General features: G+C 40.0%; 1 protein-coding gene across 3 annotated transcripts in view; it reads left to right on the forward strand.

Annotated features, from left to right (window-relative positions):
- Positions 1–26,327, forward strand: part of LOC140713701 (collagen alpha-6(VI) chain-like) — a 96,256-nt gene that overhangs the window by 56,610 nt on the left and 13,319 nt on the right. For all 3 annotated transcript variants that reach the window (XM_073024101.1, XM_073024103.1, XM_073024102.1), the window contains 6 exons: positions 2,944–3,006; positions 3,971–4,033; positions 11,231–11,281; positions 15,140–15,175; positions 15,289–15,351; positions 23,800–23,862. In XM_073024101.1, coding sequence (XP_072880202.1) covers positions 2,944–3,006; positions 3,971–4,033; positions 11,231–11,281; positions 15,140–15,175; positions 15,289–15,351; positions 23,800–23,862 — 339 coding nt within the window. The remainder of the gene's footprint in view (positions 1–2,943; positions 3,007–3,970; positions 4,034–11,230; positions 11,282–15,139; positions 15,176–15,288; positions 15,352–23,799; positions 23,863–26,327) is intronic.

Raw genomic sequence — 26,327 nt, forward strand, 5'->3', positions numbered from 1 at the left:
TCTAGCAATATGATGGAAGTTCCAGGTTTCAGGGGTCATGAAGTATGTGCAGTAACCTTTACTAGGGAGAAAGTTCTTGGGAAAATAAAGGGTCTGAAGGTAGATAAGTCACCTGGACCAGATGGTGTACAACCCAGAGTTCTGAAAGAGGTGGCTGAAAAGATTGTGGAGGCTTTAGTAATAATTGTTCAAGAATCACTAGATACTGGAATGGTTCCAGAAGGTTGGAAAATTGCAATTGTCACTCCATTCTTCAAGAAGGGAGACAGGCAGGAGAAAGGAAACTATAGGCCAGGTAGTCTGACCTCAGTAGCTGGGAAGATGTTAGAGTCGATTATTGAGGATGAGGTCTCAGAGTACTTGGAGGCACGTGATAAAATAGGCTGTAGTCAACATGGTTTCCTCAACGGAAAATCATGACTGACAAATCTGTTGGAATTCTTTGATGAAATAACAAGCAGGATGGACAATGGACAATCAGTTGATGTTGTGTACAGTATTTGGATTTTCAGAAGGCCTTTGAGAAGGTGCCACATATAAATCTGCTTAGTAAGCTACAAACCCATGACAAGAGGCAAAGAGTGGGGATAAAGGGAACCTTCTTTGGTTGGCTGCTGATGACTAGTGGCGTTCCATAGGGGTCTGTATTGGGATTGGTTCTTTTTATGTTATATGTTAATGATTTGGATGATGGGATTGATAGCTTTGATGCAAAGTTTGCAGATGATATGAAGATAGGTGGAGGGGCAGGTAGTTTGGAGAAAGCAGAGAGGCTACAGAAGGACCTTGACAGATTAGGAGAATAGGCAAAGAAGTGGTAGATGGAATACAGTGTTGGGAAGTGTACGGTCATGCACATTGGTAGAAGAAATGAAAGGCTTAACTATTTTCTAAATGGAGAGAAAATACAAAAAACTGAGGCACAAAGGGACTTGGGAGTGCTTGTGCAAGATTTCATAAAGGTAATTTGCAAGTTGAGTCTGTGATGAGAAAAGCAAAAGCGATACGAGCATTCATTTCAAGGGGACTAGAATATAAAAGCAAGGATATAAGGTTGAGATTTTATAAAGCACTGATGAGGCCTCACTTGGAGTATTGTGAGCAGTTTTGGACCTCCTATCATAGAAAGGATGTACTGAAACCGGAGAGGATATCAAAGGAGGTTCACAAAAATGATTCCAGGTTTGAATGGCTCATCATTTGAAGCGTTTGATGGCTCTGGGTCTGCATTCACTGGAATTCAGAAGAATGAGGAATGACCTCATTGAAACCTACTGAATGCTGAAAGGCCTTGATAGAGTGGATGTGGAGAGGATACTTCCTATGGTGGGAGAGATTAAGACCAGAGGACACAGACTCAGAATAGAGGGACCTCCTTTTAGATCGGAGATTAGGAGGAACCTCTTTAGCAAGAGAGTGGTGAACCTGTGGAACTCATTGCCACAGGCAGCTGTGGAGGCCAAGTCTGTATGTATATTTAAGGCAGAGGTTGATAGATTCTTCATTGTTCAGGACATGAAGAGATACAGGGAGAAGGCAGGAGATTGGGGCTGAAAGGAAATATGGATCCACCATGACGAAATAGCGGAGCAGACTTGACGGTCCAAAATGCCTAATTCTGCTCCTAATGGTCTTTTGTTCTTAAATTTATGCTTTCTTCTTTTTTGATACCATGGAGGAATAAGGTTCTGATTATTTATCCTAGCTTTGTCTCTCCTGATGCTACATACTTCTATCAGGTGTCCTCCCTCAAGCCTTCTTTGTGCTATAGAAAGCAAGCCCAGCCTATTCAATCTTTTCCCCTAACTAAAATCTTCCAATCCAGGCAACATCCTGATGAACCTTCTCTGTATTCCCTCCAGTGCAAACTCATTCCTCCGATAAGGTACACAAACATCTTTCAACATAAAAACTTCTAGTTTGTTTGTGCATAGAGAAACTGAACTTTCCATAGATTCAATGGTAAATTCTTTTATAAAGACATGTAGCACAGAAACTGACCCTGCTTGCTACCGTCCACACGTTTACATTTGACCCATTTTATTCTCCTCACATTCCCACCAACACTGATCCGTCTACTATAATAGGGTTAATTTACAGGGTTCAATTAGCCTTTTAATTCATGTCTTTGGGCTATGGGTTGTAATTGGAGCTTTCTGAAGAAACCAAGACTTAGGAAAAATGTGCAAAATGCATGAAGACTGTACTTGAAGTGAGGATCAAACCTGGATCACAGGGGCTATAGGTCAACAGTTCTACTGACTGCTGCACTCTGCTGTCCATCTGAATTAGTGTTAGGTAAATATCTGCAATTAATTTTATGAGTTAACGTGATATCTATGTTAAATTAGGCCAAGAGCACTGCAGTCAAATCAATGTTACTTTATTTTTTCAAATAATAGCCAGGATTTATTCTTGCTCAGATGATCAAACTCATAGACTATAAAAGAAGTTTGAGACAAAAGGATCGATCATACAGCTTTAACCCAGGCAACCTGTTCATATTCTATACCTTCACAGTATGGTCCAGGTTAATTTTAAACCTGCCCAAGAATCCATTTATAACAAGTGTCTATACCAAATTTTGAACCACAGATCTATTTAGAATGTATAAATAGCCTATCTGACATTAATACATTGGTGATTAATCCTTAATTACTGTTTCAGAGATATAAAATCCATTTCAATAGATATGGGTCAAATTTGACCCGGAACAGCCCCAATGTACAAAAATTTGTAGCACCTGTACAAAAGTATAAAATTTCTAAATATTTTCATTTTTGCGCATTTTGGGTCACTTTAGGAAAAGTCATCAAATTTTGGGTAAAAAATTGGCATTTAGGTTGTTTTCACTGCTGTCAAATATCAAAACAGGTCAAATTTGACCCAAACAGTATGTAAGGGTTAATTAATCAAAGCTTGTACATATCAATCGTTCAACAGGGAGTACGTGGAGTCCAAGGTGAGCAGGGAATTGAGGGAATCCAAGGATTTAAAGGACAAAATGTAAGTAACATTGTGTGTTGTTTATTACTGCAGCAAATAGTGGTATTCTGGAATGGAATGCTTTAATTTTGGTGAATGTTATAATGTTATCTGTGGTAGATTTAAAATGCCCTTTTATAGAAACTCTGCATTCTGCTTGATCAGAAAGTTATTTAAAATTATTGCAGGATTAAAAAATAATCAGTTTGTAATATGTCAACTTAGTTAGAACAGTTCTGTAACATTTATATTAATATATTTGTGAGGATATATCAAGAAAAATGAAGAAAATTAAATAGCTTAATGTGGAAAGCAGAAGAGCTTTACATGAAAAATACTGGCACTTCGTTCTACTTGAATCTACTTTCTGTATTAGTGAATTGCCAGGCATACCTATATATGTATTCCACATAGAAATCTTTCTACTAACTGCTGCACTCTGCTGTCCATCTGAATTGGTATTAGGTAAATATCTGCTATTAATTCTATGAGTTAAGTTAAGTGTTAAGTTCATCACCATTTAGCTAATCTACTTCTGCCAAATCATTTTAAGTCAATGATAATAATTCTGATTCTGATTCTGCTTTCCAGACTACCAGCAGGTCAGATCCTAACTTTGCATTGATATCTGGGTCTTACAGCCGTGAACTGATAAAAATCCCTTCCGCCTTTCCATTTATTTGGCATATCCACCTGCTAATTTTCAATCATTTCTGTGCAAGGATACTGAGGTCTCTTTGAACATGGATATCTTTCATTCTCCCATCATTTAAAAATGCTTGGCCTTATTGGTGAATGTAACGTGTCCCCAATATTGCTTTTGACCAAGACCAACAAACTGCATTCCAGTATCCAGTCACTATCCCTCACTAATTTGACATGGAACGGATTATCCAGTCAGCAACACATTGCTGTTAGTGGGAAGATAGTATATGCAATTAGGCTCATTTATATTTGTAATTAACCAGTGGCAATTATTTTATAGGGTGAATCTGGAAACCCTGGGGAGAAAGGTGTAAGTGGACCACCTGGACGCCGTGGTTCAATGGTGAGTTTGTTCTTTTTTTTAAAAACAAAAATATTCATTCTCTGATGAAAATGTATGCTAAACAGGAACAAAAGTGGCAGAAATTTCTCTCCATTAAGTTCTTTCGCCTGGAATGTCAGCAGTGATAGTCCTGAATATTTTCTGTAACATCAGTTGAAATTATAAACTGCAGCTTGCATCAGTTCTCTGAGAATTGCTAGCCATATTATGATACAGATCCAGTTCCTCCCCACCACATCACCACTGCAACCATTTCTTTAGATTCAGATTCATTTATTTATCATACGCACATCGAAACATACAGTGAATTGATTCATTTGAGCTAAAAGCCCAGCACAACCTGGGGGCAGTCTGCAAGTGTTGCCACACATTTGGTTACCAAGATACGTTGTCCACTATGCTCGGCAGAACAAGCAACAAAACAACAGCAAAACAATCACACTCTTCCCACCCACACCAACAAGTCCAACAACATCAAGACAGGCCTCTAGGCCTTCAGCCAACTTGTTGATATGGGCCTACAACTTCTCCAGTAGACAACATGATTAGCTTTTGCAGTGAGAGATGACACAAGTCACTTGACGTTGGAAACTCCCAGTGTCGCAATTTACCACAAAAAATTTTGTCAGGCTGAATTCCAGCATGGAGATTTCCTCTGTGGGATTGCTGGTCAGAAACCACAGGAAGGCCATAAACAGCTTTAGAATTCTGAATTTTCATGTTATTTAAAATTGAAGTAAGGCAAGTTGGACACATTGGACATTACAGCCTCACAATTCTGATGCTTTAATCTAACAGTGCACAAATAAAAGTTTATAAATTCCATGTCTCTTTTAAAGAATTCATCGTACCCTATCCCTACCACTACCCTATAACCCTTGTTTATTTTGTAACCCTTTCAAAAATTATGTGTGGAGACAAACAGTTCTGCAGATGTTTATTAGTCTTTGATATGTCATAAAAATGTGTGAAAATATGAAAATGATGGACCGGCAAAAAAACCAGTTGAAGCCATGCCTAATGTAATACTCAACTATACAAGATGTAAAGTAACATGACCTACCCCTCAATCCCTATCTTCTCTCTAAACTTTACAATGTTTTCACCCATGTGCACCCAGCAGCAAAGTATTCTGATAGTAGAGACAAAATTATAGCATAATTCTGAGCACTTCTTGTCAACAGGCTCTGAAAGGACATCCACAAAAGCTTTGACTGATTTTGTTTATCCTACTTCACGCGCAACAAGGCCAGTTATCTTTAACCATTGCTTTGGCTCTAATCATCGAGCAGTCCAAGTAGTTGTCTGGTTACCTGGAAACCTTGTCTGGATGTCTGATTTATTTACAGCATTAAAAGTGGGAGTCTGGTCATTATCTCTCACTGCAAAGGGTCTAAACAAATTAACGCACTGAAAAGAAAAACTGTCCTTTTGTTACTGCTGATGTGTATAACATCCTAAAGCTGTGCCTTAAACAGTGTACATCATTGTTCTAAACTTCAAGGAATTCAGACCATTACTGTTCAAACTCTTTTAAAAGGAATTCCTTCCCATCCCAGAAATTAGCGCAATGAAGTTATAAGACAAAGAAATAGAATTAGGCCATTTGGCCCATTGAATCAGTTCCACTATTTGATCATGGCTAATTTATTATTCCTTTTCAAACCCATTCTCCTGCCTTCTCCTGTAGCTTTTGACACTCTTACTATCAAGAAACTATCACGTTCCACTTTAAATCTACCAAATGACTTGGTCTCCGCAGCCATCTGTGGCAATGAATTTCCACAGATTCATCACCATCTGGTTAAAAAATTCCTCATCTCTGTTCCAAAGGTATGTTCTTTTATTCCGAGTCTGTGCTCTCTGGTCCTGGACTATCCCATTATTGGAAACATTCTCACCAATTCTACTCTGTCCAGGCCTTTGAGAATTTGGTAAGTTTCAATGGGATCCCTCCTCATTCTTTTACAACTCCAGTGATTACAGGCCCTGAGCCATCAAATATCCTCATATGTTAACCCTTTCATCTCTAGGATAATTTTCATGAACCTCCTCTGGATCCTTTACAATGCTAGCACATCTTTCTAGGTACCAAGGTTAGAGACATCTCTGATCAAATTCACAGCATTCTTAAGGGGGAGGGGGAGCAGCCACAGAAGTCATGGTCCACATGAGTACCTGTGACATAGGCAGGAAAGGTAACTAGGACTTGTAAAGTGAGTTTGATGGTAGGTTAGGAACAGAATCTCCAGGGTGGTTTTCTCTGGATTTCTATCCATGACAAGTGGTAGTGAGGCAAGAAATAGGAAACAGGAAAATGCAGTTTGACTAGGTCTGGGGATAAACTAAATAGTGGTTGGGGGGTTCAATAGCTTGGAAAAGTATGGATAAAATAAAAGGTGAGAGTGCAGGAGGGGTTGATGAATTCTCCAGAATAAAGAATAATATTTTTTTTAAAACTTAGAAAGGGATAAGAATTTAGATTCAGGCAACATGGAAACAAGATTGAAAAGAGAAATGGAAAATACAGGACTGAAGGTGTTATATTTGAATGTACACAGTATATGAAATAAGGTAGATAGTTTTGTAGTGCAGTTAAAAATTGGCAGAGATGATGTGGAAATCACAGAGTTATGCCTTGAAGAAAATCACAGATGGGAGCTAAACATACCTACAAGGATACACATTGTATCAAAAGGGCAAGCAGGCGGGGGTAGAGTGGTTGAGGTGGGTTTGTTGGTAAAAGTTGAAGTTAAATCCTTAGAAAAAACTCAACACAGGATCAGAAAATGTAGAATCCTTGTGGATAGAATTAAGAAACTACAAGGATAGGAGTTATATACTGACTTCTGAAAAGTAGGCAGGATGTGGGGTACAAATCACAAAGGGGGATAGAAAAGGCATATACAAAGGGAGGATAATAGTCATGGAGGAATTCTCTATGAGGTAAACTGGAAAAATCTGGTTAGTGTTGGATCCCAAGAGAAGGAATTTGTCGAGCGCCTACAAAATGGCTTTTTAGAGCAGTTCGTGATGGAGCCAGTAAGGAAAAGGCAATTTTGGATTGGGTGTTGTGTAATAATCCAAATTTGATTAGGGAGCTTAGGGTAAAGGAACCTTAGGAGGCAGTGTTCATAATATAATAGAATTCACCCCGTAGTTTGAGAGGAAGAAACTAAAATTGGATGCATCGGTATGACAGATGAGTAAAGGTAATTATAGAGGACGTGAGAGAGGAGCTGGACAAAGTTGATTGTAAGGGGACACTAGCAGGGATAATGGCAGAACCACAGTTGTTGGTATTTCTGGATGTAATTTGGAAGCACAGAAATATCCTAAAGAGAGAATGAGGCAGCGAAGGTGCTGATTGTTTTGTGGTGTACTGGAGTGGATAAATCCCCAGAGCCTGACAAGGTGTTCCCTTGAACCTTGTGGGGGGGGGGAGGCTACTGCAGTGGTCCTGGCAAAGATACTTAAAATGTCCTTAGCCACATTTGAGGTGCCATAGGACTGGAGGTTAGTTAATATTGCTGCATTGTTCAAGAAAGGCTCTAAAAATAAGTCGAGAAATTATAAGTCAATGATCCTGATGTTGGTCATGGATTAATTATTAGAAGGTATTCCAACAGACAGTATGATAAGCCATTTAGTGAACAGGCTCTGATTCGGGATAGTTGATGGGGAAAAATCTGCTAAACTTTTAGCGGGTCAGTTAAAGGCTGGGATGGTCAGAAGACAGATTTTAAAAATTCACCGACCAGATAAAACAGAAACTTTAGATCCTTATGAAATTAATAAGATATTTATGGAGCAGAAGTCTATCAAAGATTGCAGTGTGGTCTTGACCAGCTGCGAAGATGGACTGAAAAATGGCAGGTGGAACTTAATGCAGACAAGTGTATGGTGTTGCATTTTGGGAGGTCATTGCAGGATAGGACTTGCACAAAGAATGGTAGGATTCTGAGTTGTACTGTAGAACAAACGGACTTGGTATTAGAGATCCATAATTTGTTGAAAGTAGCACCGCAGGTAGATAGGGTAAAAAGGCGAGCCTTTAGCACATTGACTTCTATAAATCAGGGCATTGATTACAGGGGTTGGGAAGATATAATGAATTTGTACAAGATGTTGGTGAGGCCAAATTTAGAGTATTGTGTGTATTTCTGGTCACCTACCTACAGGAAAGCTATCAATAAAATAGAAATTTACAAGAATGTTGTTGGGGTATGTGGACCTGAGTTAGAGGGAAAGAATGAATCGGTTAAGAATTTGTTCCCTGGAGTGAAAGAGAATGAGAAGAAATCTTATAAAGGTATACAAAATAATGAGGGGCATAGAAAGGCTAAATGCATTTTCCCCTCAGATTGCGTGAGACTGGAACTAGAGGTTATAGATATAGGGTGAAAGGTGAAATATTCGAAGGGAATCTGGGAGGTAATCTCTTCACTCAGAAGGTAATACAAGTGTGGATTGTGCTGCCAGTGGAAGTAGTAGATGCAGGTTCAGTTGTTTCTCTCTACATACCCTAATGAAATCTATTATGACCTAGCTCTGCTCAGTCAGAGTATTATGGACTATGTATTTCAAAGTCCAAAGTTCAAAGTAAATTTATTATTGAAGTACATGTATGTCACCATATACAATCCTGAGATTGATTTTCTGTGGGCATACTCAATAAATCCATAATAGAATCAAAGATCATAAAGATCCAGCAACTTGGGCATTCAGCCATAGTGCAAAAGAGGCAAACTGTGCAAATACAGGAAGAAAGAAATAACAATAATGAAAAAATAAGAAATAACTATTGAGACAACAGATGAAACGTCCTTGAAAATGGGTCCATAGCGTGTGAGAATATTTCAATGACGGTGAAATTGAGTAAGTTATCCCCTTTGGTTCAAGGGCCTGATGGCTGGGGGGGGGGGGGTGCAATAACTGTTCCTGAACCTGCTGATGTGAGTCCTTTGAGACTCCTGTACTTCCTTCCTGATGGCAGCAACAAAAAGGAAGTATGACCTAGGTGGGGGTGGGTCCCTAACATAAGAACATAAGAAATAGGATCAGGAGTAGGCCATCAGGCCTGTCGAACCTGCTCCGGCATTCAGTAAGATCATGGTTGATCTGGCCATGGACTCATTTCCACCTACCTGCCTTTTCCCCATAACTTTTAATTTGACCTAATATGCAAAAATCTATTCAACCTTGTCTTAAATATACTTAGTGAGGTAGCTTCAACTGGTTCTTTGGGCAGAGAATTCCACAGATTTACTACTCTCTGGAAAAGCAATTCCTCTTCATTTCCATCCTAAACCTACTCCGCTGAATCTTGAGGCTATGTCCCCTAGTTCTTGTCTTACCTGCAAGTGGAAGCAACTTCCCTGCCTCTATCTTATCTATCCCTTTCATAATTTTGTATGTTTCTATAAGATTTCCTCTCATTCTTCTGAATTCCAGTGAGTACATTCCCTGGCGAATCAATCTCTCCTCGTAGTCTAACCCCCTCATCGATACATAGGAAACCTACAGCGCAAAACAGGCCTTTCAGCCCACAAAGCCTCATCCCTGGAATCAACCTGGTAAACCTCCTCCGCACCGCTTCCAAAGCCATATATCCTTCCTCAAGTATGGAGACCAGAACTGCACACAGTACTCCAGGTGTGGCCTCACCAGTACCCTGTACAGTTGTAGCATAACCTCCTTGCTCTTGCAAACCATCCTTTTGTGATTCCTGCACGAGCACTCCCGAATCCCTCTGCACAACAGCATGCAGCAGTTTTTTTACCAGTGAAATAATAATCTGCTCTTCCATTCTTCCTTCCAAGTGGATGACCTCGATAATGGATCCCTGATGATAGATTCTGATTTCCTGAAAAAATATTTTGTGTAGATGTGCTCAATGGAGCAGAGGGCTTTACCACTACTTTTTCTAGGATTTTCCATTCAAGGCATTCCATACTAGGCTGTGATGCATTCAGTCAATATACTCTCCACCACACATCCATAGAAGATTGTCAAGGTTTTAGATGTCATGCTGAATTTTTACAAACTCCTAAGGAAGTAGAGGCAATGCCATGCTTTCTTTGCAATTGCAGTTATGCGCTGAGCCCAGGATGGGCCCTATAAAATAATAACTGAGAGGAGTTCAAAGTTGCTGACCCTCTCCACCTCTGATACTCATGGACTTGGGGTTTATCCCTCCTGAGGTCAATAATCAACTCCTTGGTCTTGCTGACGTTGAGTAAGAGGTTGTTGTGGCACCACTCAGTCAGATATTTAATCTCCCTCCTTTATGATGATTCGTCACCACCTTTGATTCGGTCTATGATAGTGGCTTCAGCATATGAAGAGTTGGCTCCTCTCATTCTAGTCTCTAATAACATAATGGTATGACTGAATTTCACGGGTTTCTGGTTCTTTGCTGTCTCTGTTTAAAATTTTTGATATTTTCAACTCATCCCTATATTCTCTCCCCTTCTAATCTTTATAATACATTTTGCTGAAATATCCAAAACAGGCCTCTCCAATACTGACAGCTGCATCTTAAAAATAGAGATTTAAAAAAAAGTTTGAAGCTGGAAATATCAAATAAAAACAGAGGTGTAAGGAGAAATGATTCACAATTCAAATCCACGATATTTTGTCAGCACTGGAATATCAGAACTTTGTCCTACTAGAGATATCTCTTTGTTTTACCCATCTCCCTCCACCTTGTCTGATACTAAAAATAAATTTGCTTTACCCTCTTCCAGTTCTGACAAATGTTCATTGATGCGAAACATTCACTGTTTCTCCTGGCACAGATGCTGCCTGGCCCATTAAATGTTTCCAGGATTTTCTAGTTTTATCTTTAAGCTCTGGAATTTTCCTCCAGACTCTACTTTTCTTTCCTTCTCTGACTTGCCCAGTTAAACCTACCACATGTGGGCATCTGCAGTGAAGTCTCCTTCTGAGATTTGATATTAAGTTTTTACAGTACGATCCTGTGACGTTTCTTTGGATGTTTTATTTTTCTATGGTAGGAGCATGATATAAATGGTAGTAGCTGTTATTGTTGATACTTCAGCCACTATTGATCAGCAGAGAGGCACTCCTGAAAACCATCAATGACTTCATCCTGTTAATGTTAAATTCCTACGGGGAATCGTGGCATGAAACAATATATGACTGTGAATGTATATTATCTTGCTTACTACACAGGGTCTCGATGGCGATGATGGATTTGGCTCTCAAGGCTCAAAAGGAAGAAAGGTAACAGCATAAATTTATCTTACAGATAGACATTAGTCTTGTAACAAGGAAAAGAATCTTTCTTTCTATGCCTTTGTGTCTTATCATCCACAGCTACAACTTAAACATTATCATTATGAAAGAAGGAATATTTTTATCTGCTGTACTAGTTCCTACAAAAAACCTTGCATGTCATTGTCAATGGGAAAAATGTTATGTTATTTTTTCCATTTCACTATTGTAGTCATGGTGAAGTGAGAAATAAAACTTGGGTAATAACAAATCTATATTATTAATCCATTCACAAAGTAATGGTGGCAGCAATCACCTGATTAACAGATCACTTAAAATGTGTATATAGTACCAAAGATTGAAAAGGACTTTTCAATAATAAATGTATTTTCTTTTATTCAGAGATTTTATTCTCATAAGCAGAACCCCACAAAATAGTTCAATATATTTCTATTCCACATCTATTAAAAGGATTTGCAAATTTGGATGCTTAGATTTTTGAGGTAATGGATTCAACTAGTTTTAACTGATTAGCTTTATTATTTCAATCAGAAAAGTCTTTATAGAAGCACAATCAGGTTTATTATCACTGTATATGACATGAACTTTGATGTTTTGTGGCAGTAGTATAGCGCAAAGACATAAAACTACTATCAATTACAAAATAAATGGTAAAATGAAAATATTGAGATGGTTTTCATGGACCATAGAGAAATCTGATGATGGAAGGAAGAATCATTGAGTTTTCAGGCTCGTCCCCAATGTTAGTAATGAGAAGCAGGCATGTACAAGGCAGTGAGTCCCCTTAATGATAGATGCCACCATCTCAAGGTACTATCATTTGAAGTTATCCTCAATGGTGGCGAGAGTGGATATTGGACTGCTACAAAATGATGCTACAGAGTTAGTAATGGGGAACAAAGAAGTGACTGACAAACTTAAGTATTTTGCATCATTCTTCACAATGACGTGAGTGGATTGCACCAGGTTTGAGAGTGTCAGAGAGCAGAAGTCAGTGTAGCAGCTATTACAAAGGAGAAAGTGCCTGGGACACTGGAAGTCTGAAAGGAGATAAGTAACCTGGATGAGATAGACTATGCCCCAGGTTCTCAAAGAGATATTGGAAGAGATTGTGAAGGCATTAGTAGTGATCTTTCAAAAATCACCAGATTCTGGAATAGTTCTGGGGACAGGAGATTTACAAATGTCACTCCATTCCTTAAGAGGGGAGGGAGGCAAAAGACAGGAAATTTATAGGCTAGTTGGTGTGACTTTAGTGGTTGGCAAGATGTTGGAATCCATTATTAAATATGAAGTTTTGGGGTACTTGGTGACACAAGATAAAATAGGCCAAAGTCAGCTTGGGGAGAAAATGCTGACAAACCTGTTGAAATTCTTTGAGGAAATAACGGGCAAGATAGACAAAGGAGAGTCAGAGGATGTTGTTTACTTGATTTTCAGAAGGTCTTTGACAAGGTGCTGCTCATGGGGCTGCTGAACAAGATAAGAAAATAGTAAGATAGGAAAGATTCTAGCATGGATAGAACATTGGCTGACAAAGGGGGGTTTTCCAGTTGGCTGCCGGTTAGGACCATTAGGACCATTTTTTACACGTTATATGTCAATGTTTTAGATGATGGAATTGATGGCTCTGTGGCCAAAAGTGCAGATGATACAAAGATAGGTGGAAGATCAGGTAGTGTTAAGGAAGCAGGGAGTCTTCAGAAGGACTTAGATTATGAGAACTGGCAAAGAATTGGCAGATGGAATACAGTTTAGGGAATTGTACGGTCTTGCACTTTGGTGGAAGGAATAAAGAAGTAGACTATTTTTTAAATGGTGAGCAAATTCAGAGTTTCAAAGGAACTTGTGAGTACTTGTGTAGGATTTCCTAAAGGTTAACTTAGAGGTTGAGTTGGTGGTAAGGAAAGCATATGCAATGTTAGCATTCATTTCAAGAAGACTAGAATATATATAAAAGCAAGGATGCAATGCTGAGGCTTTATAAAGCATTGGTCAGAAGGCTCTTTGAGAATTGTAAGTAGTTTTGGGACCCTTGTCTAAGAAATGATGCGTTGGCACATTGGAGACAGTCTAGAAGAGGTTCATGGAAAATGATCTCAGGAATGAAAGGGTTAACATTTGAGGAGTGTTTGATGGCACTGGGCATATACTCACTGGAGTTTAGAAGAATGAGGGGGATTTCATTGAGACCTATTGAATATTGTAAGTTCTAGACAGAGTGGACATAGAAAGGATGTTTTCTATAGTGGGGAGTTTAGAACCAGATGGTACAGCCTCAGAATAGAAGAATATCCTTTTAGAATAGAGATGAGGAGGATTTCGTTAGTCAGATCATTGAGAATATGTGCAATTCATTGCCACAGACAGCTATGGAGGCCACTTCATTGGCTATATTTAAAGCAGAAGTTGGTACGTTCTTGATTAGTAAGAATCTCAAAGGTTTTGGTTGGAAGGCAGGAGAATAGGATTGTCTGGGATAATTAATCAGCCATGATCGAATGGTGGAGCAGACTCGATGGGCTGAATGGCCTAATTCTGCTTCTGTGTCTTATGTTCTTATGATTCTTCCCATGATGGTGTTGGCTGAGTCTGTGACACTTTTCAGCCTCTTGAAAGTCTGTGCATTGAAGCCTCCATAGCAGTCTGTGATGAAGCCAGTCAGAATGCTCTCCGCTGTACATCTGTAGAAATTTGGTGAATTGCCAATTTTCCACAAACTCCTAAAGAAAAGTAGAGCCACTGGTGTGTCTTCTTCACAATTGCAACAAAATGCTGGGTCCAGGACAGATCCCTGAAAATGTTGACACCCAGGAACTTAGAGCTGCTCACCCTTTCCCCCACTGATCCCTCAATGAGGACTGGTCCCCTTCCTGAAGTCCACAATGAATCTTTTGGTCTTGCTGATGGTAAGAGAGAAGTTGTTTTGACAATACTCAACCAACAGATCTATCTCACTCCTGTATGCCTCCTTGTTGCCATTTGAGATTTGACCAACAATAGTAGTATTTTCTATGAATTTATAAATTTCACTTGAGCTGTGCTTAACTGCAGTCATGAATGTAAAGAGGGAAAGAGCAGTGGTTAAGCGTGCATCATTGAGGTGTGCTAGTTTCCGCAGCGAGGAGGAGATATTATCACCGACTTGTACTGACTGTGGTCCCCGATGAGGAAATTGTGGATCCAGTGATATTCAGATGCCCAGGCTCTGCCCATAATTTTTTGTCAAATATTTAACGCCAGATGATTACAAATCTAACTATTGTAGAGTTTCCCCATGTCCTTATTATATAAATGTGAACTATAAGCAAAATATTCATGATATGTTATACTAATTCTGATTTCTGGCAATAGATTTTCTAGTTGCTTTGAATGAAGAAAAGGTTAATGTGATTCTAGTAATTCCTCCTTTTGAAGAGGCATGAAAACTATCTCTGAGTGGCCTGTGTCAGTTTCTTATTGAATTTCAGGCTGCAGAGACTTAAATTGTTGGGCTTTATTAACATGCCTCTGACAGACCTCCTGCTCTGGAGTTAGGCGAGTGTCTGGAATAGCAGTTATTCCTTTGCATTCACTGGGTTTGGAGAAGATCTTTCCAGGGTGGGAAGTACTGGATGGGTAAGTCTTAGGATATCCAAATGAGGAGTACACATCTGGACTTTTAGACTCAAAGCAAAGCAGTTTACCTTAAGGATTTCTTTAACTTCATCAGAAAGCGATAGAACAACAGAAGAAGAACTGCATTAACCCAGCTAACAATTGTAGTTAACTGTTTAATACATAAGCAAAGTTATGCTCCATGCTCTAGCCCTATAGTGCTAAAAATATTACTTCATTACTTTGCAGGGAGAAATAGGGCCCCAGGGAAACATTGGCAAAAAGGTATGTTTAATAGCTTTTAATATCTAGAGTAAAACTACTTTGATCTTTAGGTTTGAATTCATTATTATCAAAGATGACTCTTCTTTGTGCCACATTTGTTATCATGGTTTTAGGGAGAAAGAGGAGAAGCAGGAATAAATGGAGAACAAGGATTCAAAGGAATGAAAGGGAACCAGGTAGGAACTTGACTGAAAAACATTAAATTCTTAATCCATATTTGATATTTTAAAAAAAGAATGCTATTTGGTTGACAATCTATTAATGTAAAACAATAGATTATTGCAGTTTAGAATTTGTTCATTATATATCGTGTTGTAAGATGTGGGTCCATGATTTCTACAGTTTTCTACAGAAGTGGCTTGTCGTTGCCACTTTCTGGGCAGTGTCTTTACAAGATGGGTGACCTGAGCCATTATCAATACTCTTCAGAGATTGTCTGCTTGACGTCAGCAGTCACATAACCAGGACATGTGATCTGCACCAACTGCTCATACAACCATTCACCACCTGCTCCCACGGCTTGACGTGATCCTGATCGGGGTGGGTGGGGGGGGGGGAACTAAGCAGGTGCTACACCTTGCCCAAGGGTGACCTGCAGACTTGCAGAGGGAAGGAATGCCTTTACACCTCTTTTGGTAGAGACATATCTCCATTCGCCACCTATAAAGTTAGCAATAAAATCTAAACAAAGTGAAATAAATGGGTGTTATTAAAATTGTGCAGAAAGAAATCAGTTATGAAAATGACCCAGACTTTGGCTATTCAGCTCATTACAACTATCTGACTGACAGGTTGCCCTCCCTTTCCTTGGCTTCTCAGTCTTCTCTGGGCTCCTGGTTGTGTTGCATTGCAGACTTTCTGTCTGTGCTATAGAACCTCTAGCATCCTCGGTGAGATTTTGCTGCCTGGACAGTCCATACTTCAGAAAACCTTGGCTGAATCCTTCCAGGAGAAAAACAAGGGTCGAGGGCAGAAGAGGAGCATGTCTGTACTAAAGAGAGTCTCCACCACCCACCCCTCACCCTTCCGTATGTACAGCCAAGGTGTCCCTCATTGCAGATTCACCTGACTGGCTCTACATTAAGAAAGGTGATAAGATAGGCATTGGTGGGCCACCCGGATGCCACTTTGGAATTTCCGTACCTAATAATCAACCTCTCAAACTATAAACTGTTCAAGCTAGTATCGTGGTCACTCTGACTGTGTTTTAGGTTATAGTCTAAGCAGCAGACAACTGTATTTAAAAGCAAGTATAAAGAGAGTAACTTCTTACAAAGCAAGCAGGTTAGATGCCCTTGTGCTTAGTTATTCAGTCGCAGATTACCCTGTCTCTTAATAGCCTTCTCAGTGGCATAATAAGAGATGTGCGCCCTCTAGTGCCATAACATGATAATACAAAAATTGTAGCACAGCCACCTTCCTGTTAGGTTTTATTTATTATTTTATTTAGGCCTTTCTGGTCCTTCAAGTTGCGTTGCCCAGCAACCTCCTAATTTAATCGTAGCCTAATCACGGGACAATTTACAACGACCAATTAACTGTCCAATTGGTATATCTTTGGATTGTGGGAGGACATGGTCACGGGGAGAACGTACAAACTCCTTACAGGCAGCGGTGGGAATTGAACCCAGGTCGTCTGCTAACCACTACACTACTGTGTCGATAAGCCTTATCAGATACCTTGCACCAGGTACAATAGCCCTAAATGAAAACAGGCCCTTCGCTCCATTGTGCCTATGCTGACCATCAAACACCCAGTTATACTAATTCAGCTTTCATTCTCCACCTCATTCACATCATCTCTCCCCAGATTCCACCATTTAGATACATACATATACAGTGATCAATTAACCTACCATCCCATATATCGTTGGGATTTGGGAGGAAACTGGAGCACCCAGAGGAAACCCATGTGGTTACGAGACGACATGTAAGTTCCACACACACAGCACCAGAGGTCAGGATTGAATGCGGGTCTCTGGCACGATGGTACGGTGCTACCCAGTGCTGCACAACCGCTGCACACATTTAGCAGAAGCTGGTAATATACTTCCTCCTCACACTTAGCAGACACCAGCTGTTTAGCTCTGCTGTTCATCTTTTCCAACTCATTGGCATACTCTTTCCAGGGATGAAGAATGACCACTTCACCCTTAATCTTCATGCGCGTGCTGCTCCAATGTCCTAGTCAGTCAGGCATGATTTTCCTGCCATTCTGTTAAAGGACATTTCTTCTTTCTTTTATTGAATTTTCAAATAGGTTACAGAAAGAAAAAAAAATCAACCCTTCTCCCCTCTCCTTAACCCCTCCCCCCAACATAACTCTATAGAAAAAAAAAGAGAAGAAAAAAGAAAGAAAAAAAAGAAAGAAAGAAAGAATGCCTGGATATCAGAAGATCCCCACATGCTCCACGGAGTTCATAATAGCTTTAATATGTATATTTCTTTCTTTCCCCAGATAACCAATAATTTTATCTTCGGAGCACTTATATATTTAATCCTGTTTTTTGTAAATAAGGGTGCCAAATTTTCAGAAATATTTCATATTTATCTCTTAAATTATAAGTAATTTTTTCAAGTGGAATGCAGCTAAAAATTTCATTTTTCCAACGATCTATACTTAAGTATGAATCCGATTTCCAGGTAACTGCAATAGCCTTTTTGGCTACTGCCAATGCAATTTTTATGAATTCTTTCTGATATTTATTCAATTTGGATTTTGATTTTATCCCTTCAATATTGCCTAGTAAAAATAATGTTGGATTATGTGAAAGTTGTATTCCAATAATTTGTTCCAGTAAAACTCTTAAATTTGTCCAAAAAGGTTGAATTTTAAAACAAGACCAAGTAGAGTGTAAAAAAGTACCAATTTCTTGATTACATCGAAAACATTGATCAGATAAATTTGAGTTTAATCTATTTATTTTTTGTGGTATAATATATATTTGATGTAAAAAGTTATACTGTACTAATCTTAATCGAACATTTATTGTATTTCTCATACTGTCAAGGCATAATCTTGACCAACTTGTTTCATCAATTTTAATATTCAAATCAGTTTCCCATTTTTGTCTTGACTTATGAATTCCTTGTTTAGTTGCCTGTTTTTGAATCAAATTATACATACCAGAAATTTTTTTTAAAATTTTTCCTTTATGAATTAAAGTTTCTATTTTATTAGGTTTCGGCAATAACATTGACCCAGCTTATCTCTTAAATAAGCCCTTAATTGGAAATAACACAAAAGATTTATCACACAAGATCCTTGCTTGGTAGTTAAAAACAGTCCAGGCTTCCAAAACGATAAATGCAATTAGAACAAGTGTAAATGAAATTACTTATAAACCTTTAGAAATCAATGAAACTTTTAAATTTTTTTATTCTGAACTGTATCAATCAGAATCACAAAATGATATTGTTGAGATAGAAAGGTTTTTATCACAAATAACTCTCCCAAAATTGAATTCGGAAGAACAGAAAGGATTAGATGTGCCTTTTACATTAAAAGAGGTCGAAGAAGCTCTAGGATCACTTCAGAGTAATAAATCCCCAGGAGAAGATGGTTTTCCGCCTGAATTTTACAAAAAGTTTAAAGATTTATTAATTCCTCCTTTTATGGAGCTAATACACCAAACGGAAAGAACGCATAAACTTCCAGAATCTTTTTCAACAACTATTTTAATAGTATTGCCCAAAAAAGACAGAGATCTTTTAAAGCCAACATCATATAGACCTATTTCTTTGTTGAACATGGGCTATAAAATAATAGCAAAGATTTTATCTAATAGATTATCTAAATACTTACCAAAATTAATACACATGGACCAAACAGGATTTATTAAAAATAGACAATCGGCAGATAATGTAACTCAGTTACTTAGCATAATTCATTTGGCACAAAAGAGGGAAGAAATGAGTGCGGCAGTTGCTTTGGATGCAGAAAAAGCATTTGATAGATTGGAATGGGATTTTTTATTTAAGGTACTGTAAAAATATGGATTAGGAGTATCTTTTATAAAATGGATTAAAACCTTAAATACTAACCCCAAAGCTAAAGTGGTGACAAATGGCCAAATTTCAACATCATTTCAGTTAACAAGGTCAGCTAGACAAGGTTGTCCACTATCACCTGCTTTATTTGTGTTGGCGATAGAACCATTAGCTGAATTAATTGGAACTGACTCAGATATTATGGGTTTCAGAGTTAATCAGGAGAAATATAGGATTAACCTATTTGCTGATGATGTTCTGATTTATCTAACTAACCCATTGCATTCATTGCGTAAATTATCTTCTAGATTGGAAGAATATGGGAAAATATCAGGGTACAAAATAAATTGAGATAAAAGTGAAATTCTACCCCTTACTAAAGGAGATTATAGTCAATGTCGATTAATAACTCAATTTAGATGGCCGGCAAATGGTATAAAGTATTTAGGTATAAGAGTTGATAATGATATAAAGAATTTATATAAATTAAATTATTTGCCATTATTTAAAAAAATTCAAGAGGATCTTGATTAAAGGACATTTCTGAACTGATTTCATTCGACACAGGATAATAGCATGGTAATGTATAAGCGAAGTTCGCCATCTAGTGGCAAAACATGATAATATAAAAAATGTAGCATCAGGCACTTTCAGGATCGGGGTACCAGCGACGCAGGTTCAGTTCACGCTGTTGTCCTGTAAGGAGTTTGTACGTTCTCCCTGTGCCCACATGGGCTTCCTCCAGGTGCTCTAGTTTCCTTCCACGGTCCAAAGTTGTACAGGTTGGTTGGTGAATTGGTCATTGTAAATTGTCCCGTGATTAGGCTAGGGTTAACTTGAGGGTTGTTGGGTGGCGCATATCGAAGGGCTGGAAGGGCCTATTCTACACTGTAGCTCAATAAATAAATCATGTGACAGGTCACATGTGCAGCTGAGTGACTAGAAACAGTAGCTTATGAAGTCATAGAGTTATACAGCGTGGAAAGATGCCTTTCAGCCCTTTTGGAGAATACTGACCAAGATTCCCATTCAAGCTAGTACTATTTGCTAGTGTTTGGCCCATATCTTTCTAAACCTTTCCAAACTATGTACCTGTCTTTTAAAAGTTGCTATTGTACCTGTCTCGTATGAGTGTAGCTCATTCTACATCAACTCCACCCTCTAGGTTGAAGTAAAAGTTGCCCCCCTCACCACCAAGTTCCTATTAAATCTTTCTTCTCTCATCTTAAATCCATGCCATGTATTTTTTGATTCCCCAACCCTGGGGACAAGATTGAGAGCATCCATCCTCTCTATGCCCCTCATGTTGAAGGTGGAATGAGGGTTGCAAGGGTGAAAGCTGTGCCTTGAATCTTTACTCACTGGTCAGCTCATTGGGAGTGTGGGAAGGATTTCTGAGGATCAGACTGGGGGCGGGAAGGAGAAATAGGTAGTTAGGTTCTGAGAACAGCACGTAAACAGTTAATGAGTCAAAGAGGATCTACCTTGGTTCGGAATATGGTTGGTCTGGAAGTGTGCAACAGAGCTAGTCTCAGAACAAGGTGACCTATTTACCCAAGCAGCTCCCCAGGAATGGTGGGGGGGGGGGGATCTGTAACTGGAATCCACAATCAATTTTCTGGATGTTTCAAGCTACAAATGATTGCAACTACTTTTCATTTGGGAAATAAGCTATTTTCAGGAATGTAGTGATGAATGTGGCTGATTTCTAAGGGCAATTACTTCCATACAAAGCTTAGCCAGGTATCCTTCCCACTGGAAAAAAACAGTACCACTCTTTATTTTAATGCTATTCACCTCTTGCAGTCCTTGTGGACATTATATTTCCACCCCAAAGGCCCTTCCTGCTGCACAGTTATTTACCAAATTTGCTTAAACCTCTTCAAGAACATATTGGGACAATGGTCAAAGCCATTTGGAAATGCAAACCTTTCATCCTGTTCACCTTATTCCCCGTCTTCTGCAATGTTTCCCATCGGCCTGGAATGGAATTGCTTTCTCTGCACTATTTCATCCATCAGGCATCGCTCTGCCATGTCACCTAATATGTAAGATTGGGATAAATCAGAGATTACCACTTAAGAAGTCTTTCACTTCCTCACTGACTTCTGAAATATTGGCCAAAGGACATTAACCGATCACAAAATGTTTTCTAACATTGAGTGATATCCTTTTGTCTAGAGCAGGAATTCCCAATGTTTTTAAACCACGGACCAATACTATTAAGCAAGGGGTCTGTGGGTCCAAAGTTGGGAACCGCTGGTCTGGAGTAATGAAAGCAATAAATGTGAGATTCATTATTCTATTTGACCACATGACACACAGTAGGAGCAGAATTAACCCATTCAGCCCAACATGTCTGCTCTAATGTACCATCATGGCTGATTTATTGTTCCTTTCAACCCCATTCTCCTACCTTCTCCCTGTAACTTAGAAACATAGAAAACTTACAGCACAATACAGGCCCTTTGGCCCACAAAGCTGTGTTAAACATGTCCCCACCATAGAACTACTGTACCTAGACTTTACTCATACTCTAAGTTCCATGTAGCCATCCAGGAGTCTCTTAAAAGACCCTATCATATCCACCTCCAGTACCATCGCCAGCAACCCATTCCAGGCATTCACCACTCTCTATGTAAAAACTTACCCCGACATCTCCTCTGTACCTACTTCCAAGCACCTTAAAACTGTGTCCTCTCATGCTAGTCATTTCAGCCCTGGGAAAAAGCCTCTGACTATCCACACTATCAATGCCTCTCATTATCTTGAGCACCTCTATCAGGTCATCTCTCATCCTCCGTCGCTCCAAGGTGAAAAGGCCAAGTTCACTCAACCTATCCTCATAAGGCATGCTCCCCAATCCAGGCAACATCCTTGTAAATCTCCTCTGCACCCTTTCAATGCTTCTACATCCTTCCTGTGGTGAGGCAACCAGAACTGAGCACAGTACTCCAAGTGGGGTCTGACCAGGATCTAATATAGCTGCAACATTACCTCTCAGCTCTTAAACTCAATCCCACAATTGATGAAGGCCAATACACCGTATGCCTTCTTAATGACAGAGTCCACCTGCGTAGCATCTTTGAGTGTCCTATGGACTTGGACCCCAAGGTCCCTCTGATCCTCCACACTGCCAAGAGTCTTACCATTAATACTATGTTCTGTCATCATACTTGACCTACCAAAATAAACCACCTCACACTTATCTGGGTTAAATACCATATGCCACTTCTCAACCCAGTTTTGCATCCTATCAATGTCCCGTTGTAACCTCTGACAGCCCTCCACACCATCCACAACACCCTCAACCTTAGTATTATCAGCAAATTTACTAATCCATCCCATCACTTCCTCATCCAGGTCATTTATAAAAATCACAAAGAGTAGGGGTCCCAGAACAGATCCCTGAGGCACACCACTGGTCACCAACCTCCATGCAGAATATGACCCGTCTACAACCACTCTTTGCCATCTGAAGACAAGCCAATTCTGGATCCACAAAGCAATGTCCCTTTGGATTCCATGCCTCTTTACTTTCTCAATAAGTCTTGCATGGGGTACCTTATCAAATGCCTAGCTAACATCCATATACACTACATCTACGGCTCTACCTTCATCAATGTGTTTAGTCACATCCACAAAAAATTCAATCAGGCTCGTAAGGCACAACCTGCCTTTGACAAAGCCACGCTGACTATTCTTAATCATATTATGCCTCTCTAAATGTTCATAAATCCTTCCTCTCAGGATCTTCTCCATCAACTTACCAACCACTGAAGTAAGACTCACTGGTCTATAATTTCCTGGGCTATCCCTACTCCTTTTTTTGAATAATGGAACAACATCCACAACTTTCCAATCCTCCAGAAACTCTCCCGTCCTCATTGATGATGCAAAGATCATTGCCAGAAGCTCAGCAAATCTCCTCCCTCACTTCCCATAGTAGCCTGGGGCACATCCCGTCTAGTCCCGGTGACTTATCCAACTTGATGCTTTCTAAAAGCTCCAGCACATCATCTTCCTTAATGTCTATATGCTCAAGCTTTTCAGTCCACTGTAAGTCATCCCTACAATCGCCAAGATCCTTTTCCGTAGTGAATACTGAAGCAAGGTATTCATCAAGTAGCTTTGACAAAAAGATCATCAGTCATAGGAGCAGACTTAGGCCATCCTACTTATTGAGTTAGGGTGCTGATTAAACCCCTTAACTATTGAATCCTATTGACCACTCCTTTCTTGTGCAAAATGATTGCCCTCAAATAAAGCATTGTCATGAACACCAGCATTAGACCCCTCCTTCCCCAGGAATACTTACTGATTGAAGCATGTCTGAGACTGTCATGTGTCCAGTGGATTCCTGCACTTGCTTTATTTCTTCCTCCCATGAGGGGTGAGCACTTGTTCACCATTCTCACGGACTCTGGAACACAACTATCTCCCGGAGCAAGCACAACACAATACTCTCAAGTTCCTACAGTGAATCCAGCCATAGTTCAGGTCTCAAACCCTGAGGCTGGGCTTTGAGTACTTCCTTTTGTGAATTGTTATCCAGGGAGTGAAGTATGAAAATGGTGTGAATTATCCCTTGATAAGATTCCACCAAACTAATGTGACGTGTTCATTCTTGTCAGGGTTATGCTGGTGATCCTGGTGACCTTGGCGAGTCGGGAGTGACAGGAAATCCTGGACCAAAGGTAAGATGGTGAGATATTTGATTATTTAGTTTCAAGTTGTCATTACACTTGATACTCCAATATTTCACACAATTGTCATGGTGTGTTTTACTATCACTGGTACAAAGTTAATACTACTTTATTGAGCATTACACAGCTGCATTACCTGCACATCCGTTACATGTTTTAAAATGAAATTTCAAATAATTACTCAACAGCAATCAGTGAATCATTGAATTTTAAAATTTGGTCTCTAAAACTGTCTAAGTTCCATAAGTCCACCTCCTTTACTAAGTTTATTTATCTCAGTTCCCTGCTTAAAAGCTTCCTTACAACCACCAACTTAATAAGCTTTTGGCCACTCCTTATTTTATAACCTTTTTTCAGTTTGTTCTCCTTTTTTCCCCACTGTCTGCAAAGCAGCTTAGTATGTTTCCATGAAAGCACAGTTACAAGCTGGAGTTACAACAAAAATATACCAATAACAACAGAAATTTATATCCTCTGAATAGAAGTAGGCTTGAGCAAGGTTTACTGCTTCAGGTACAGTGATTCTGAAGGAGAGTATCAATGATGGTCATGTGACTCTGACCATGACATTGTCTATGGAGAAGACATTCCTCCAGTTATCAACGGCTATCAGATAACATCACCTTCAGCACGGTGGGGGGGGGGGGGGGTAGGTGAAAATTATAAACAACAGTGTGTGGTTAATGTAAAGGAAATGAGTTCACTTTTCTGATTCAACACACATGCACACAAAATGCTGTAGGAACTCAATGAGCCAGGCAGCATCTATGGAGGAAAATAAACAGTTGATGTTTCAGGCTGAGATCCTTCAATCTGGAAACAAAGAGAGTAGAAGTCAGGAAACTTTGCCTTTTAACTCCTCTTCAAAGATGCTGCTACGTGGATTGCTACACCAGGGGTAATAGGACTATTGACCTACTGTATGCAAACGTAGAGGAGGCATATAGTGCATCCCCACTGCCTTCATTGGGGAAAGCTGATCACAACCTGGTTTTGTTACAGCCCAGATATAAATCAATTGTGATGAGGCATCCCACTACCACACGTTCTTTTAGGAAGTGGACTCCTGAAGCTGAACAGGCCCTGAGAGACTGCTTCGGTACTACTAACTGGGATGTACTGCAAGGGGGGCTCTGTGGGGGCGTTGAGGAGGTCACTGAATGCACAACGGACTATATTAACTTTTGTGTGGATGCCGTTGTCCCTGTTAGAACTGTTCGCTGCTATCCCAATAATAAGCCCTGGATCACTAGTCACATCAAAGGCCTCCTAAACCAGAAGAAGAGGGCCTTTAAAGATGGTGATCGGTTGGAGCTTAAAAGAGTTCAGAAGGAACTCAGAGTACAGATAAGGGGGGCAAAGGAGCAGTATAGGAGGAAGCTAGAACAAAAGCTGCAGAAAAAAAGCATGAAGGAGGTGTGGGATGGGATGAAGATCATCACCGGATGCGGTGCAAAGCGGGGGGCGAACATAAGTGGAGATGTGGAGAAAGCGAACCAGCTGAACAACTTCTTCAACAGGTTCGACAGCTCAATCTCATCCTCACCGCAGAAATCCACACCAGGCTTACTTCCTTCACAGGAAAATAGCCACTCACAGGAGACCTTGCCCATGCCCAGGATTACGGCTGCACAGGTGGAAGGTCAACTGAGGAAGATCTGTACCAGCAAGGCGGCTGGACCGGATGGAGTTTCCCCACGATTACTGAGGGCCTGTGCGACTGAGCTGGGAGAACCACTACAGCGCATCTTCAACATGAGCCTGGAGCAGAGAAGAGTACCCAGACAGTGGAAAACATCCTGTATTGTCCCGGTACCGAAGAAACCACAACCAAAGGAGTTGAATGACTTCAGACCTGTTGCCTTGACGTCGCACGTGATGAAGACCATGGAGCGGCTGATAATACAGAATCTGAGGCCACAAACCAGGCACGCCCAGGATCCTCTTCAGTTTGCGTATAAGGAGAAGGTGGGAGTGGAGGATGCTATCATGTATTTGCTGCACAAATCACTCTCTCACCTAGATGGGGCCAGTTGTGCTGTGAGGATTACATTCCTTGACTTCTCTAGTGCCTTTAACACCATCCAGCCCAAGATCTTAAGGCACAAACTAACGGAGATGGGAGTAGACTCTCACATGGTGGATTGGATAGTGGACTACTTGACGGATAGACCTCAGTATGTGCGGTTGGGAGACTGTAGGCCTGACACGGTGGTCAGCAGTACAGGAGCGCCGCAGGGAACCGTACTCTCTCCGGTCCTGTTCACCCTGTACACATCAGACTTCCAATATAACTCGGAGTCCTGCCATGTGCAGAAGTTCGCTGATGACACGGCCATAGTGGGGTGTGTCAGGAATGGACAGGAGGAGGAGTATAGGAAACTGATACAGGACTTTGTGATATGGTGCAACTCAAACTACCTGCGTCTCAATATCACCAAGACCAAGGAGATGGT

Source organism: Hemitrygon akajei, chromosome 20, assembly GCF_048418815.1.
Source record: "Hemitrygon akajei chromosome 20, sHemAka1.3, whole genome shotgun sequence".
Taxonomy (NCBI): domain Eukaryota; kingdom Metazoa; phylum Chordata; class Chondrichthyes; order Myliobatiformes; family Dasyatidae; genus Hemitrygon; species Hemitrygon akajei.